General features: G+C 38.3%; 1 protein-coding gene across 3 annotated transcripts in view; it reads left to right on the forward strand.

Annotated features, from left to right (window-relative positions):
* ctnnd2a (catenin (cadherin-associated protein), delta 2a) overlaps window positions 1–10913 on the forward strand; it is a 452693-nt gene extending 441780 nt beyond the window's left edge. For all 3 annotated transcript variants that reach the window (XM_072689814.1, XM_072689834.1, XM_072689825.1), the window contains 3 exons: window positions 2004–2135; window positions 4729–4805; window positions 8768–10913. In XM_072689814.1, the coding sequence (XP_072545915.1) occupies window positions 2004–2135; window positions 4729–4805; window positions 8768–9028 (470 nt within the window). In that variant the 3' untranslated portion in view covers window positions 9029–10913. The remainder of the gene's footprint in view (window positions 1–2003; window positions 2136–4728; window positions 4806–8767) is intronic.
* Window positions 10914–14275: the final 3362 nt, after the last annotated feature.

The raw sequence follows: 14275 nt of genomic DNA on the forward strand, positions 1-14275 counted from the left end.
ATGACATTGGGTGGTAATACATAGATTTATCTGATCATCATATGGTAATTAATTAATGGTACTTTTAGTTAAAAACAGGGCTCACATTCTCATGAGTGTTATTAGTGTCAAACATGATCTTGTCAGTTCTGGTAATACATAAGCCTTTAATAACAACTAACATTAACCCTTTATTAAGCCATTTATTAAATCATTAGTTGTTCCAACTAATGTTAGTTGTCATAACACTTGCTAAATAAAAGAAGCTTTTATTACAACCAACACTTCTTGTAATAAAGTGTGTCAGTTGTTATGAAAGGCTTGTGTAGGTCTCATAGAGCGTTAGAAATAATCTTCAGCTAAATGTTACCTTAGCTCTCTGTTGTGAAATTTCTTAAGCTCAAATAAACTACAGCATTTCGACATTTTCAGTGCTTTACAGGTGGGGTTTTAACTTGTTTTATTAGTTAAATGATAAATTGGTCTTACTGGACAGATACAATTTATTGTTAAATTAGCTAGAGATTAGGGCTTTTGTAATTAATGCATTAAAAATGCATTAGTGCAGTAAATTGTTAAGCAAACTAATTGTCTTAACGCCATTAATACATTTTCTTAGTTTGACCCTTCTCACCATCTGTAGTAGTGCAGGCTGAAACCCAGCTACTCAAGAACTATATATTGCTTTGGTAAAATATACAATCGTATCTCCTCTCTTTCAAATACAGCTTTTAAAAGAACTTTAAAGCAGTACCATCTACACCTGGCCAGGGCTTGTGGGTGGATGGATAGAGATAAATGAATAAAATCAATGAGCCAAAGCAACAGCAAAGTAACAGAAGCAGTAAAGCTCCTGTTCCCTTTGCGAGTCTCCACTGTAGCAAGATGGGCTGTATGAATGAAGCTACAATCACAATCACAGACTGTATATACAGTCGTTGATTGGAACGTGAAGCCACTGTTGCTCTCACTGGATGCCGGCAGGGGTGCTTCTAGGGATTTTGAGCACCATGAAAATATATTACACTGGGCCCCACACCTCTAATAACTCAGAAATAAAAAAGCAGAAATATTAAATTAATACATTTTTGGGCCCCTGTCAGTCACAGGCCCTTAGAATCACCCTAATATTATCCCTTGTATGGCGCCCCTGGATGGCAGAGATGGAAACTGTGTTCACACAATAAAATAATGTTCATGAATACATTAGAATAATAAATACTTCCTAAGAAGGCCCACGTATATGGCTATAACAAAATATGCTGTTTTTAAACATAAATGCATGCGATTAATCATGATTAACTACACAAAACAGTAAACAGTGCAATTAATCGCAACAGATTCCACCAAAGAATGTAAGCAACTCTGATTATTTAAACAAAATAATATGATTAATAGCAGTTAACTTTACAAAACCATGTGAATTCTCATGACTAACTAAACACTAAACTAATTTTTTTTTATTAATAGCAATGAGCTACATAAAATGCAGTTCATCTTTAATGATTTATTTTATCCAATTCACAGTCCTACAGTACTGCGAGGGCATTTTCGAAGTGATAGATCAATGAGTACACTAGTTAAGATTTTCATATATTGGAGTATTTTCTGATGATGATGAAAATTCTGCGGTAAAATTTGGCCATCTGTGTTCCATCTGTGTGTGTTTTTCTTTATTGACAGTGTGCCAGTGGCTGCATTTAACCTTAAAGTACATTTTGCATGTACACATCTTTTGTGGGAATTACAAAGACTGGATCTGGCTGTTGTACCGACCTGTCGGAAATCGCGTTCCTGTTGGCATGCTAAACAGCAGTGCTAATGAAGAATAATGATGCACACCTCTTGATGTCTTTCATCTAACTCAGTGACGAGGAAGAAAGAGGGGATGGAGAAAGAGAGAGAGATAAAAGCTCACAAAGAGACGGACAAAGAGAGTTACAATACAGAGTCGTGTGACTCCAGATGCTCATGGAGAATGGCGTATGTGTGTGTGTGTGTGTGTGTGATGTGCTGATTTACAGCGAGCGCCCCCGCCTCACCCAGAGAGATGATCAGCCTCAAGGAGAGGAAGACAGACTACGAGTCCACTGGAACCAATGCTAGTTTCCATGGAAACAAAGGCGAGCATACATCCAGGAAAGACGCCATGGCAGGTAGGGCTGCTCTGGGGAGGAGGTGGGAGGAGGAAAAAAGAGGAGAGGAGAGGAGGGGGGGAGACATGGAGCATCAGCTACAGCCCTGAGGACCTGACTCCTCTAATAATTCTTTTACCTCATTAGACTGATGCTTTGCATCTAGCTTTGATTTCAGTCTTAGTACCGACGGTGCTGCACTGAAAAAGTGCTGCATTGAATTTACTTATCATTTCCACATGAACAAATTGCATTACATCAACATGTGTTTGTTGTTCACTTTACCTGCTGTTGGCAGTAACTATATGGGGTGTAATATGTTGTATTAATGTAGAAAAGATGCACACATTTGAATTAAGTCAGTTCAATGCATAACTGTTCTCTCCTCGTACAGCATGAGCAGTGCAAAAATGAATGTCTGTATTTTTCCCTTTCAGTTTAACCATGTTGATGCTCTTTCACTGCCCGAGTTAACCTTTGGAAGTCTAATGTTAGCATTGTCCTCTTGTTATACTCTTTAAATGACAAAATCAATATAATGTAAGTTATGCAATTGATACGAGTGGACAAAGTACATACTCTACAAACTACACTTAAATGAAAGTAAAGGTCGAAATCTTGCTCTTAGGTGAAAGTATGGCTCAGACTCTTTGCCTAAAGTGAAATTATGGGTCAGAATCTTTATCTTTAGTAATATTATGGATTTAAATATTGCACGTAGGTAAAAATATGGGTCAGAGTCTTGCTCTTAGGTAAACAAAATTGTAACCAAGTAAAAGTACAAGTGTCTAATTTCAATAATACTCAAGTTCAGATCTCCTTAAATAATGCTTAAGTATAGTAACAAACTACAGATATACAGAGTACATTCCACCATACACTCTTAAAATAAGGTTCAACAGATGGGTATTTGAGTTAGTTAATGAGTTTGTCAGTTAGATCATGAGTTAATTAGTAAGTTAGTTAGTTAGTCAGTTAGATAATGCATTAGTCAATTAGTCAGTTAATTGATCAGACAGCTAGTCTGTTAGTTAGACAGTGATTTAATCAGCTAGTTGGATAGTAAGTTAGTTAATGCATTCACCAGTTAGTTTGTCTGTTAGATAATGAGATAATCAGTTACTTAATCGGCCAGTTGCTTAATCCACTGATTAGTTAGTAAGTTTGTTCATTAGTTCACCAGTTGGCTAGTCTATTAATTAGGTTGTCAGTTAGTCAGTTAGCAAGTTCATTAGTTAGTCAGTTGGATAATGCATTAGTCAGTTAGCCAGATATTTGATCCGACAGTTAGTCTGTTAGTTAGTCAGTAAGTTAATCACTTAGTTGGTTGGTTAGTTAGTAAGTTAATTAATGTGTTCACCAATTAGTTTGTCTGTTAGAAAATCAGTTCCTTAATCAGTCAGTTTCTTAATCAGTTAGTTAGTAAGTTCATTAGTTCACCCGTTGGCTAGTCTATTAATTAGGTAGTCAGTAAATCAGTTAGTTAGTTAGTAAGTTAATTAGTTAGTCAGTTGGATAATGCATGGATAATGCATTAGTCAGTTAGTCGGTTAATAGATCTGACAGCTAGTCTGTTAGTTAGTTAATTGGTTAGTTGGTTGGTTAGTTAGTAAGTTTGTTAATGTGTTCACCAGTTAGTTTGTCTGTTAGATAATGAGATAATCAGTCCCTTAATCAGTCCCTTAATCAGTCAGTTGCTTAATCCGTTAGTAAGTACATTAGTTCACCAGATGGTTAGTCTATTAATTAGGTAGTCAGTTAATCAGTTAGTTAGTTAGCTAGATGGTTTCAATTTGTCTGTTAGTTATTTAGAAGCCAGGTCAGCGAGGTTCTTCACATCTAAAAAAAGATTTTATGAGTTATAAGTGTTAAGTAGCAGACTACTATATCTTATCTAAATTTCGAGGCTGTATTATCTTTGAAAATCAGGTTGGAGCAGTACTGGCCAAACATTAAGGTGCTTAAATCAGTTTGTGAGACAAAAACATAAATAAAAGGTACATCCCAAAATGGAAGTTGAAAATGTTCAGGGTTAAACTGGTTCTACATTTCTACAAAACGTCTTTCATGTGTGAATCTTTTAAAAGCTGTATAACAACTAGCTTCGTATATAAAGGTGAAGAGGGACACAAAATGCTGCAGCTTCTACTGCCGTTGGGCTCAAACGGTTTGAGATCTTTGTGTGTACGATGTCATCACTTCCTGCATGTTTGATCTGTGCTGCAGTAGCTGCTGGCTCTATAGGTGTTAGCTTGAAGCACAGCAGGTTTTTTGCCAGTAATCTGGTTGTCCCTTTGAACTCAGGGTGATGCTAATTATGTTTTAGCAGCCCCTGAATATGCTCTATAGTGCAGGTGGCACTGTGCCGTCACATTTCAGAAGTTTTCTTTCCTTTTGTCAAACTCCTGTGTGTAACACACATACACACACACACACACACACACACACACACACACACACACAGAGGATGTTTTTATTTCACTCTTGCACAAGTCAAAGTAAAGAAATGCCTTGTTCTTGCTCGTTTTGTTGTTGCCTTTGCAAAAAAAAAAAAAAAAGAAAGCAATTCTCAGCCCACCTACTCTTTTCCTTTCTCCTGAAATCTTCCCCACAGTTCAAGTCTCCTGTGGAACCTCCACTCTGTTCCGCAACTCGTATGTGACTCCAAATGAAGAGATCAAACACAACCAGGTAAGCATGACTTCAGCTGAACGGGGTCACCTGCAGAATAAAACTAAATGTTAAATAAACCTTTGTGTTAAAACAGTATGTATTTAAATCCTTATAAAAAGATATAGAAGTTGACCTGGACCAATAATCAGCTTGGACCAATGTTTAGCTGTCCTGTGTAGCAAAGGTTTAGGTCTCACTTTATTTGGATAGCATACATTATAGATTATCTACTGATGTCCAAATTGTTTGCAAACTTGGTAGATACTTTGTGTTTTTCTGTCCACACAGTCTGTAGACTGGGAAATTAGGCTTGTGCAGCAGTTTCATAGATAGCACACAGGCAGAATGAGCCTGGAACTGCTACAAAAGATTAAGTACAACAAGCCTATTTGTCTTTTTGGGGTCTCAAGGCAATAATCAAGTGTAATCAATGTGACAGATACTGATAATTCAACAACTGAGACTGTAAAAGACGTGTGCATGAATTTTAGTTAATGTTACTGTAGTCCGTCTTTTTCAACCAGCCAGTGCATTGTATCACTTTCCCAAATTGATAACCCAATTTCAGTGAATTATCTCAAATTAGCTCCAAATATCAGACCCAGGTGTGCTCATTTGTCCTGGTTCAATGATGATGCTTTCAAATTCCACCAATCATTTCTCATATTGAGATGACTCGAGATTCTAACAGGCTAATTACCTCCAAGGTTCAGAACGCTCTGCTTGTTTTCATGAACAGGCAGCCCAAGGTCTCGTATCACACTGCGTCACGCCTCGTGATCTCGTGAATATTTAATCTCACACCCACACCATCCCTGCACAATATGAAAGTGGTGAAATGAGACACAAAACAATCGTCAAGGTCCTTTTTCTTTAAGTTTAATGAAGCTGGCACCACAGAGCCAAACGTTGCAAATTAGCGTAATTAATGTATGTTGTCAGGAGGAGAGACAGCTGTCCATCTTGCTAACTATGAGCTTACTGACAGGAACAAGGCTGCAGACTGATTATCCTTGCTAAAGCCAGTCAGATGTTGTTTAGAAGACTGTGTAGGCTGTGGACCTATGATAATGAAGACCAGCCACATGCTTTCACTGCCTGTTCTTAGTCAGTTCTCTGGCTGTATACATACTTAAAAATATATAGTGCCATGCATGTTGGAAAACATCCACTTTTTGCCTTCCTGGAAAAACTTTCAGTAAAGGTTTCCTACTTTTTTTGTTTTGCCTGAAATCCACTCATGACATACTTTACAAACAGTGCTTTCCCAAAGTCACAGAAAACAACATTAAAACCGTTTTTCAGGGCTCAGTTTTTCAAAAGCATCATTTGGCCATTTAAAAATCCTGTTTGTGGTAAGATACTTTTTAGAACTCAGCCTGAGACAGTAAGCCTTTACTTACAAGTGAGAAAAACACTAATATTAAAATTAATACAAATCTACATGACCATAAAAAAAAGTGATTTGATGTGTGGGAGTGTGTTAGCCTAACCTCTAAACCTTTTCTAACAGGAATGCTTACAGTTTCTATCCAATACCAAGTTCATCTAATCAAGCCATAATTATATAATTAACTATATGCTGGTAAACTGAATTTCCCTCTCCTATACTGAAATGAAAGAATTAGTGAAGTAGTGAAGTATATGCATGTGTGTTTGTTCAATTTATTGGTCTAATAAAAAAAACAACACATAACACCTATATATCTTATCTATTCAGCCCACAATAATTTAGCCCTGCCCGTCAACAATGAATTATAAGAACCTTTTTCCTCTGCTTTATAAATGATGCCTGGTACAGGGCAGACAATCAGAACACAAAAATAATAACACATAACAAATGTTCACTCTCTATTCCATACAACCCATCTATGCTAAGCTACACAACCAGCATTAATCAGCATCATTAATCAGTAACATCTAGGGAGCTGCTGGTGGGACTGAACTACTCCATACACTGGCTTGAATACCCAAAGAAGTCAGCAACCAATCTTGTGTTCTTTTAAGGAGATATAAAATATCAGCTACTTAAAAAAAACAAGAATGTTTTAACTTTTTATTAAATGTAGGCCTGTTATTTATTATAGAGTCATATATAGTGTTTTTACAAGCAGGAAGATGAATGCATTTAAACAACTTTCTTAAGTGTGTATTCACTTTACACACAACAGTGTCACAAAAATTGTGACAAACAACTGTGAAATCAAATGTAGACTGTATGGACTGGTGAGAGTGAACAGTGTACTTTAACAATGTAAAGAGGATATATTACATATCTCCAAGTATCGTATCATTATAAGAAAGAGAAAACTCCGTTTTCAATAAAGGCCCTTTAAATAATATTTTTTATATGTGAGGCACATCATTTACACACTCACATTTAGCAGACTCATAGTCTCCACAAGAGGGTGCTGTTAACACCCAGATTTTGGTTCTTCACATCAGTAACACTGTGTGTCTGTTTCTAAATGTGTAGGTCTAAAGACCCATCACATATGTAATTATTCTATACCAATATAGTTCTTCCTACAACCGTACATTCACCCCATAAACCGTAGCTTATTTAGATGTGGTAGTGCTATTTGAAGATGTTCATAATGACATTGCTTTGCTCCTTAGCTTCGCTTTGCTTAGTGTTTTACTGAATTTTTCAGATTCCTCTGGCCTTGTTCGAGACCGGCCCGTATGTTAGTTCATATGACAGGGATGGCTACCCAGACTGACAGCTGCAGCCAGTCGGGCCTCTGATAAGCCTGGCACTCACACGCACGTCTGCTACTTTCTCCACTGAGCATGACGCGCTGCATCTTTTCCAATTAGTCACATCTCATTTTTCTAGCCCAACATGAACCAAGTCTCAGATACCAACACCAACAGTCTTCCAAAGCCAGTGCAAAAGGAGGATGAGATACAGTATGATAATATGATCCACAAATCAGTGAGGGCGACTGACACTGCTTTGAGTCTTAGCTGTGTAAAGTATTGTGGACTGAAGTGAGAACAGCATGTGTCTATTCAGTAATGAGCTGATATCATGGAGAAATTCATTTTTTTATATTTTTAAAGGGCCCATATAATTAAAAAAAGAAATGTTGTCACATGTGTCTCTAGGTTCATACAGTCCAAACAGGGAATATAGGCAATTCATCAGTTCTGTGATATCATGAAAAAGCAATGCATCTACATATAACCAGTTTGACCGCCACCCATTCACGCTAAAGCTATTAGGAGTGTTTCTGCCTGTACTGCCTTTTCTAATCAAAATACAATTCAGACAGTCAGAATATGTCCTTTACATAAATCAGCCTTTAATACGGCCTGTATAATTCTACAGAGAGGTGGGAAAAAGGTCATCGGAAATGAATGGTGACCATTTCTGATGCAGAAACACACAAACGCTTTCATATGTAGAGCTATCACAAGTTTCAAAATGTACCATTCTCTCTCCAGTTTGTAAATGGAAACTAAGCTACAAAAGCTACGCGCTGTTTATCGAATCATGTTTACAGCAGTTTTACCCAGTGATACTATACATTTCAGACTGTACTATGTTTTGAATGAGGCACAAGTTGGAAAAGGGTATTGCAATTTTTTTTCTGATGGTTTTTGTTACATAAATCAACACTATGTCATATGAAGACCTATGAGAAAGAATTATAGTAAAAATAAGTAAAAATGTAAGATGTGGCCCCTTTAATTAAACTAGGTTTGGTCTAGTAATCTGACTTTATTAAAGTCTCAAATGTCAAAATATGTGAAAGCCAGCTTGTGTTCAATGACACATTTACAACGGTTTAGCCTGCTCATTCATGTTGATTCCATATGAAATGTTTCTGCATGTTTTGGACAGGGAAGCCAATCAGAAACAATGTTATTTGCATACACATTTACAAACAGCCTGATTAGTTTATTGATAATGAGAATTTGTAAGAAAAATGCAGGATATGGGCCCTTAAATTTACCTTCTGTGCTTTTATCAGATCCCGGCAAATCCGGTTGCACAGGAGAGCGTGCGGAAGGACTACGAGACGCTTCCTCCCTTTCAGAACTCAACCAGGAACTTTGAGGAGCCCTTTTTTGAGGATGCGGTGCACCGCCCTGCTCCCACCACCGATCTCAGTATGCACCTGGGACTAAAGTCCACCGGCAACTATGTGGACTTCTATTCTGCCGCTCGTCCCTATAGCGAACTCAACTACGAGACGAGTCACTACCCGGCCTCACCCGACTCGTGGGTGTAGGACTTGGTGACCGCTACCATACCCCTACCCACCCCCCCTCCCATTCCCCACCTCCCGTCCCACTCCCCACCTCCCCCTACCGTTGGGGGGTGCTGGCGGACAGGCTGGAAAACTGTGCATGTGCATGCATACCACTAAACATTTCTTCAGCCAGTTTTTTTTTTGTTTGTCTCAAAATAAGAAGCTTGTTCCACTAGTTCCGGAGAGCGAGCAAGAAAGCAGGAGAGGGACTGAGAGAGAGACAGGTGCCGTGGCAGAGAAGCAACAGAAAAGAATGCGAAAGAGAAAGAGAGCGAGAGAGAAATAAAGCAAAGGATGAAACATGACAAGAGGGCGCATAAAGAGGAAGAGTCTTGGCCTCTGGAATATGCAGGGGTGCTATAGAAAGGGTTTGGAATGTTGGAGGTAGGGATTGGAAAAGCACACGTAGATCAGAGAAGGAAAGAAAATGTTTGGGTTACGAGGAGGATTGGGAACAGCTTTTCACTTTTAATTTCTGCTTTCTTTAATCACTTCATTGTGATTCATCTAGATTTTCTGCCAAATTTCATCCATATTAGATTTTCCAGCCTTTTTATCTTTTTGTTATTTCTTTCTTTTTCATTTTTTCTTTTTCTTTTTTTTTTTTTTTTACTTTTTTTTGTACTTTTTTTATTTGTCAATGTAAAGTAATTGGTGTACATTACAGAAAACGAGTGCATTGTGTACATTACACTGCTGCCACCCGGAGCCCCCAGTGACTTCGGGTCTTTAAAAAAAAAAAGAAAAAAGAAATAGAACACTTTAGAGAGATGTATCAGCTATCAGTGTCCCATTTTCAGAACAGAGTATGTTTCCAGAGCAAGAAGGGCGTATTTAGCAGTATTGTTCGTTCCGATAACGTGAGTATGTTCGTGGCATCTAAAGCAGCGTTTTAAAGCAGTTACGAGAACATCATTCCACACTCCTTGTCGAAGAAGTGCTTTCTCACTGCCTAAAAAAATAGATGTAGATATTTGAAATAAGTTTTGATTGTTTGTTTATTTATTTTTTAGTTAATTATAATAGATTTTCTTTTTTTTTCCTTTTCCTTTTTCTTTTTTTTTTTTTTTTCTCACTCTTTTTTTGGGGGGTGATAAAAAACAAACATAATGAATACAACTGTTGTCATCCATAACTGCAGAAAACACATTCGTTCCATGTGTATCTCAGTTCCCTGTGCTAACCATGAAGAGATAACTGACATTGTGCCAAACTGAAATTAGCACTGGAGATGTTTTAACCTGAGTTTGACTGAATTTTTACTACTAGTTCTATCCTCTTTATGTGTAACCGCTTTACGTTCATAAATGTGTTTTATTTGATTTTACTTTCTGGAATTAAGCGACTAATCTAGGAAACACTGGAGTGCGAAACTACCAGGAGGGCGAAAAATCTTTGTGAGCTTAATTCCCTCCAAAGATGTACAAAATCTGTCTCTCTATGTTAGCTGAGTGTGTGCTGTATGTTGATCGATGTTTGAGGTGAGAGGCGATGTTTGTTTCTAACGGGTGGCTTCTACTGTTTGACTTTGGCAAAGCACCGTAAAACTACTAGACTGAAATGTTCATAGAGAATGATGAATATATAAATATACATATAAATATAAAATCTATATCATTTTTATGTGCAGATGTCGGTGTCACTAAAAGCAACAAACTTGCAAGAAAAGACTTGTATAAAAGGATTCTGTTCACCTAAATGTTCTGAGAAAATGAAGAAAAAATCAACAACAAAAAAAAACAAAAAACACTGGCAATGTTGACCCCCGGTCTCAGTTGTGTTGTTACCAAGCTACATAGATAATCAGGCTGGATTTTGATGATGTTCTGGTGCCAGGACAATAAATTACTGTTTGCAATCTTTAGTGCTGTTTGGCTACTACCCTCACTCATGATCATTTGGGGTAATTTCATGGTAACATTTTGGGGAGTTCTATATTTTACAAAAAGCTTCACTGTTGGCTCTTGGCACAGCAGCCTTCGTCCCTTTTTTGGATTCCTGTTTTGTTTTGTTTTTTTGTACAGAGCGTTGTGTCTTTGGTTTTCTATAGACACAGTCAGGTCCATAAGTTTTTGGACAGTGAAGTTTCTGTAGTTTTGCCTTTGTAGACAACTTCAATTTATTATGAAGATGAAGCAATCAGGATGTGACTGATTTGAAGATTCGTATTCTGCTTTCAATGGGTTTCACAAAAATATTACAGCCATTTTACATAGTCGTTCCATTTTTCCAAGCTCAAACACAAATGAACAGTTGTCTGACAAATGCCAGTTTCATGGCCAGGAGCCCTGTTGCCTCATTATTTTAATAACAAGAAGACAACTAAAGTGGATGATTGCAGAATTATTTCCTTGGTGAGGAAAAGTCTTTCACAACATCTAGTCAAGTCAAGAACACTGTTGAGGAGGCCTTCATGAATTTAAATACTGAGGGTTTACTTCAAGATGCAGAACACTGGTGACATTCAGGAAGCTCAAGAACAGAAAGCCCAGATTAGACTGATAGAAAGCCGATCAAATCTTTAAAAGCCTGTCCAGCTCTGGAACAAGATGTTTTGCACTAGAGTTACAAGGCTAATGGGGCAAGCAAGAGTCAACCAATAGCATTGTGCAAACTGCATTCCTAAATGTTCATACACTCACCTCAAACCACATTGAGCGGTAAATTAGTAGACTTAGCTCCTGGCTCCTGTGTGTAACGCCTCTCAATGTATAAAAATAGACACCCATATGGACAAAATGTAGACTTTATATAACCGTAAATTATACAGTGTTAGAAACTGTGTATGCAAGTCAGTTTGAGATTATGTAACTTCTTAGCGCAGTGCAATACTAGACGTCAAGAGTCCAGAATGTCTTTGATTAATTACATTTGAATATATTTTTCCCTTTAACCCTTTATGTCTACTGTAAGGAAAATGGCTGATTAGACTGAGGTCTTCATCTAACAGCAGCCCAGAACCCTTTGTTCTTTCACCTCACTCTGACACTTCCTACTGAGCTCCACAGGTGTTTGTACACTCCAAATCAGTCACCATGCAGAGAGTTCTCTGCTAAATGAAGGACCTGAACCAATGGAGGGCAGCCTCCCAACCTCCTGTAATCCACAGCTCAGCAGAGAGCCCAGTGTTAGGGCATTAAATATTTTGTCTCCAGCAGACTCGGCGTGATGTACGACAAGGTCTTTTCCACACTGTTCGAGGCAGCTCACAATCCACATATGGCCAAGCAGGCACAAAGGAGGAACCTATTACTCAGAGTATTCGCAGCAAAGGATCCAGAGCTTTTCTATCAGCACACAATGCGTTTACAGAAGACCGCACAGTCCTCCACAAATAATCCCAGGCGGCAAATTCTCTTCTCTCAGCAACCACAGCCTCCTGGGGAAGTGTTTTTTGGAGGGGATTAAGTTTATGGGTCCCTTAAATTCAGTCCTGCTGAGAAGCTCTATCTGCTCATTTCCTGTCAGTCAGGATATTATTATTTTTATTACCCCCAGTTCTTCTTCTCTTCTTTCAGTACCACAGCTCATCCATCATTTAGTTTCTAAAACAGGAAATGAAGGGATCGCTCAGGTGCAATGTTGCATGCAAGTTTTGTGTAAGTATTGCCAGTGCTGGGTACTGATTACAAACTACATAGCTTTTAACATAATCTTTTAGATTAAAAAAAATGCTTTTTTGCCCAAGATGGCCACCAGGGCCCCACTAGGTTCAGTGATGGGGCCAGGAGGGGTAATCATGGGCCCCATCTTGGTTGTACACTGTACATGGGGCCTTGATGGGACCTATGTGAGATTAGGGTGAACTGTAATGATGGCCCATTTGGAAAGTCCAACTGGGTCCCAGTAACAATACATGTACAAACCCACTCAGAGATCATGCCCACCTGGAACCCACCTAGCCCACATTCCACCCTTGTGAGCCCCACATGAGCATGGTGGCTGGGCCTTTGTCAGCATACGTACTGCTATGAATAGTTAAGTAAGTGAAAGATGATCTGATTTCCCAAAGGTACAAAGATGTTAAAATTAAAGGTAAAGATTAAAAACTGAGCAAAATTGTTTCAAAATAAAAAATTCATGAAATTTCATGAAATTCAGCACCCATACATTTGCTCGCCTTGACTTCATCAGTCCACAGGATTTTTCTTAAATTGCGTCAGGCTTCTTAAGACGGGACTTTAAAAATGTCTTTACCAGAAGGTTATAGTGTAAGTTGTGCTGGTGTTGCTGCACAGTAGAACAGTGCACAACCACTCCAGAGTCTGCTAAATCTTATTAAGGTGTTTTGATTTGCCTTTCTTGCAATCCATAGTTTTCTTGAAAACAGATGCCTGATGGCTGCTGAATGTCAGTATTTGTAAAGATTTGAAATGTGCATCACCCAATGTGTGTCTTTCCTAACGAGAATCAATGTTAATCACAATGGTTCACTTTTCCCATTTGGGTGTTTTCTTCAAATTGCAGAAAACTAACATACTAATCTTCACTAAATGTCTTTTGGATATGTTCCTACTTACTTAACTGTTCAAAGTAACTGTTCACAGTCCCTTCTCAGTACTATATAGAACCCTATGTGAAGTCTACATTCCTGCTGAGTTTACATTTCTCCCTTGTTCTTAAATAATGGTTTCTATACATCCAGTAGCAAAATGCAAAACTCATCCACTTGTCTGCATAAAGTGTCTGAAAAAGCACATGAAGAAACCATTTAAAGATACAACAAAATCCACCCCTTCTCTCTATCTCACAAAACTGAAAGAACACGAAGAACTCCTAAAATTAAAGAACAGGGTGACAGGAGATAAAAAAAAACATATGCAACTACTGATACTGACGTTCTTCAGTGGTCAGGACCCCACAGGACAACCACAAAGCAGGTATTATTGGGGTTGCAGTGACACTGACTGACATGGTGGTAGTGTGTGTTAGTGTGTGTTAGTGGATCAGACAGAGCAGTGCTGCTGAAGTGTTTAAACAATGTGTCCACTCACTGTCCACTCTTTTTGACACTTCTACCTAGTTGGTCCATCCTTGTTGATGTAACGGAAGAGACAGGAGCTCATCTGTTTCTGCACAGTTTGTGTTGGTCATCCTCTAGTCCTTCATAAGTGGTCACAGGACGCTGCCCACATGACGCTGCCCACAGGATATTTTTGGTTGGTGGACAACTCTCAGTCCAGCAGTGACACTGAGGTGTTGGAAAACTCCAGCAGCACTGCTGTG

The sequence above is a fragment of the Salminus brasiliensis genome, chromosome 1 (assembly GCF_030463535.1).
Source record: "Salminus brasiliensis chromosome 1, fSalBra1.hap2, whole genome shotgun sequence".
NCBI lineage: Eukaryota > Metazoa > Chordata > Actinopteri > Characiformes > Bryconidae > Salminus > Salminus brasiliensis.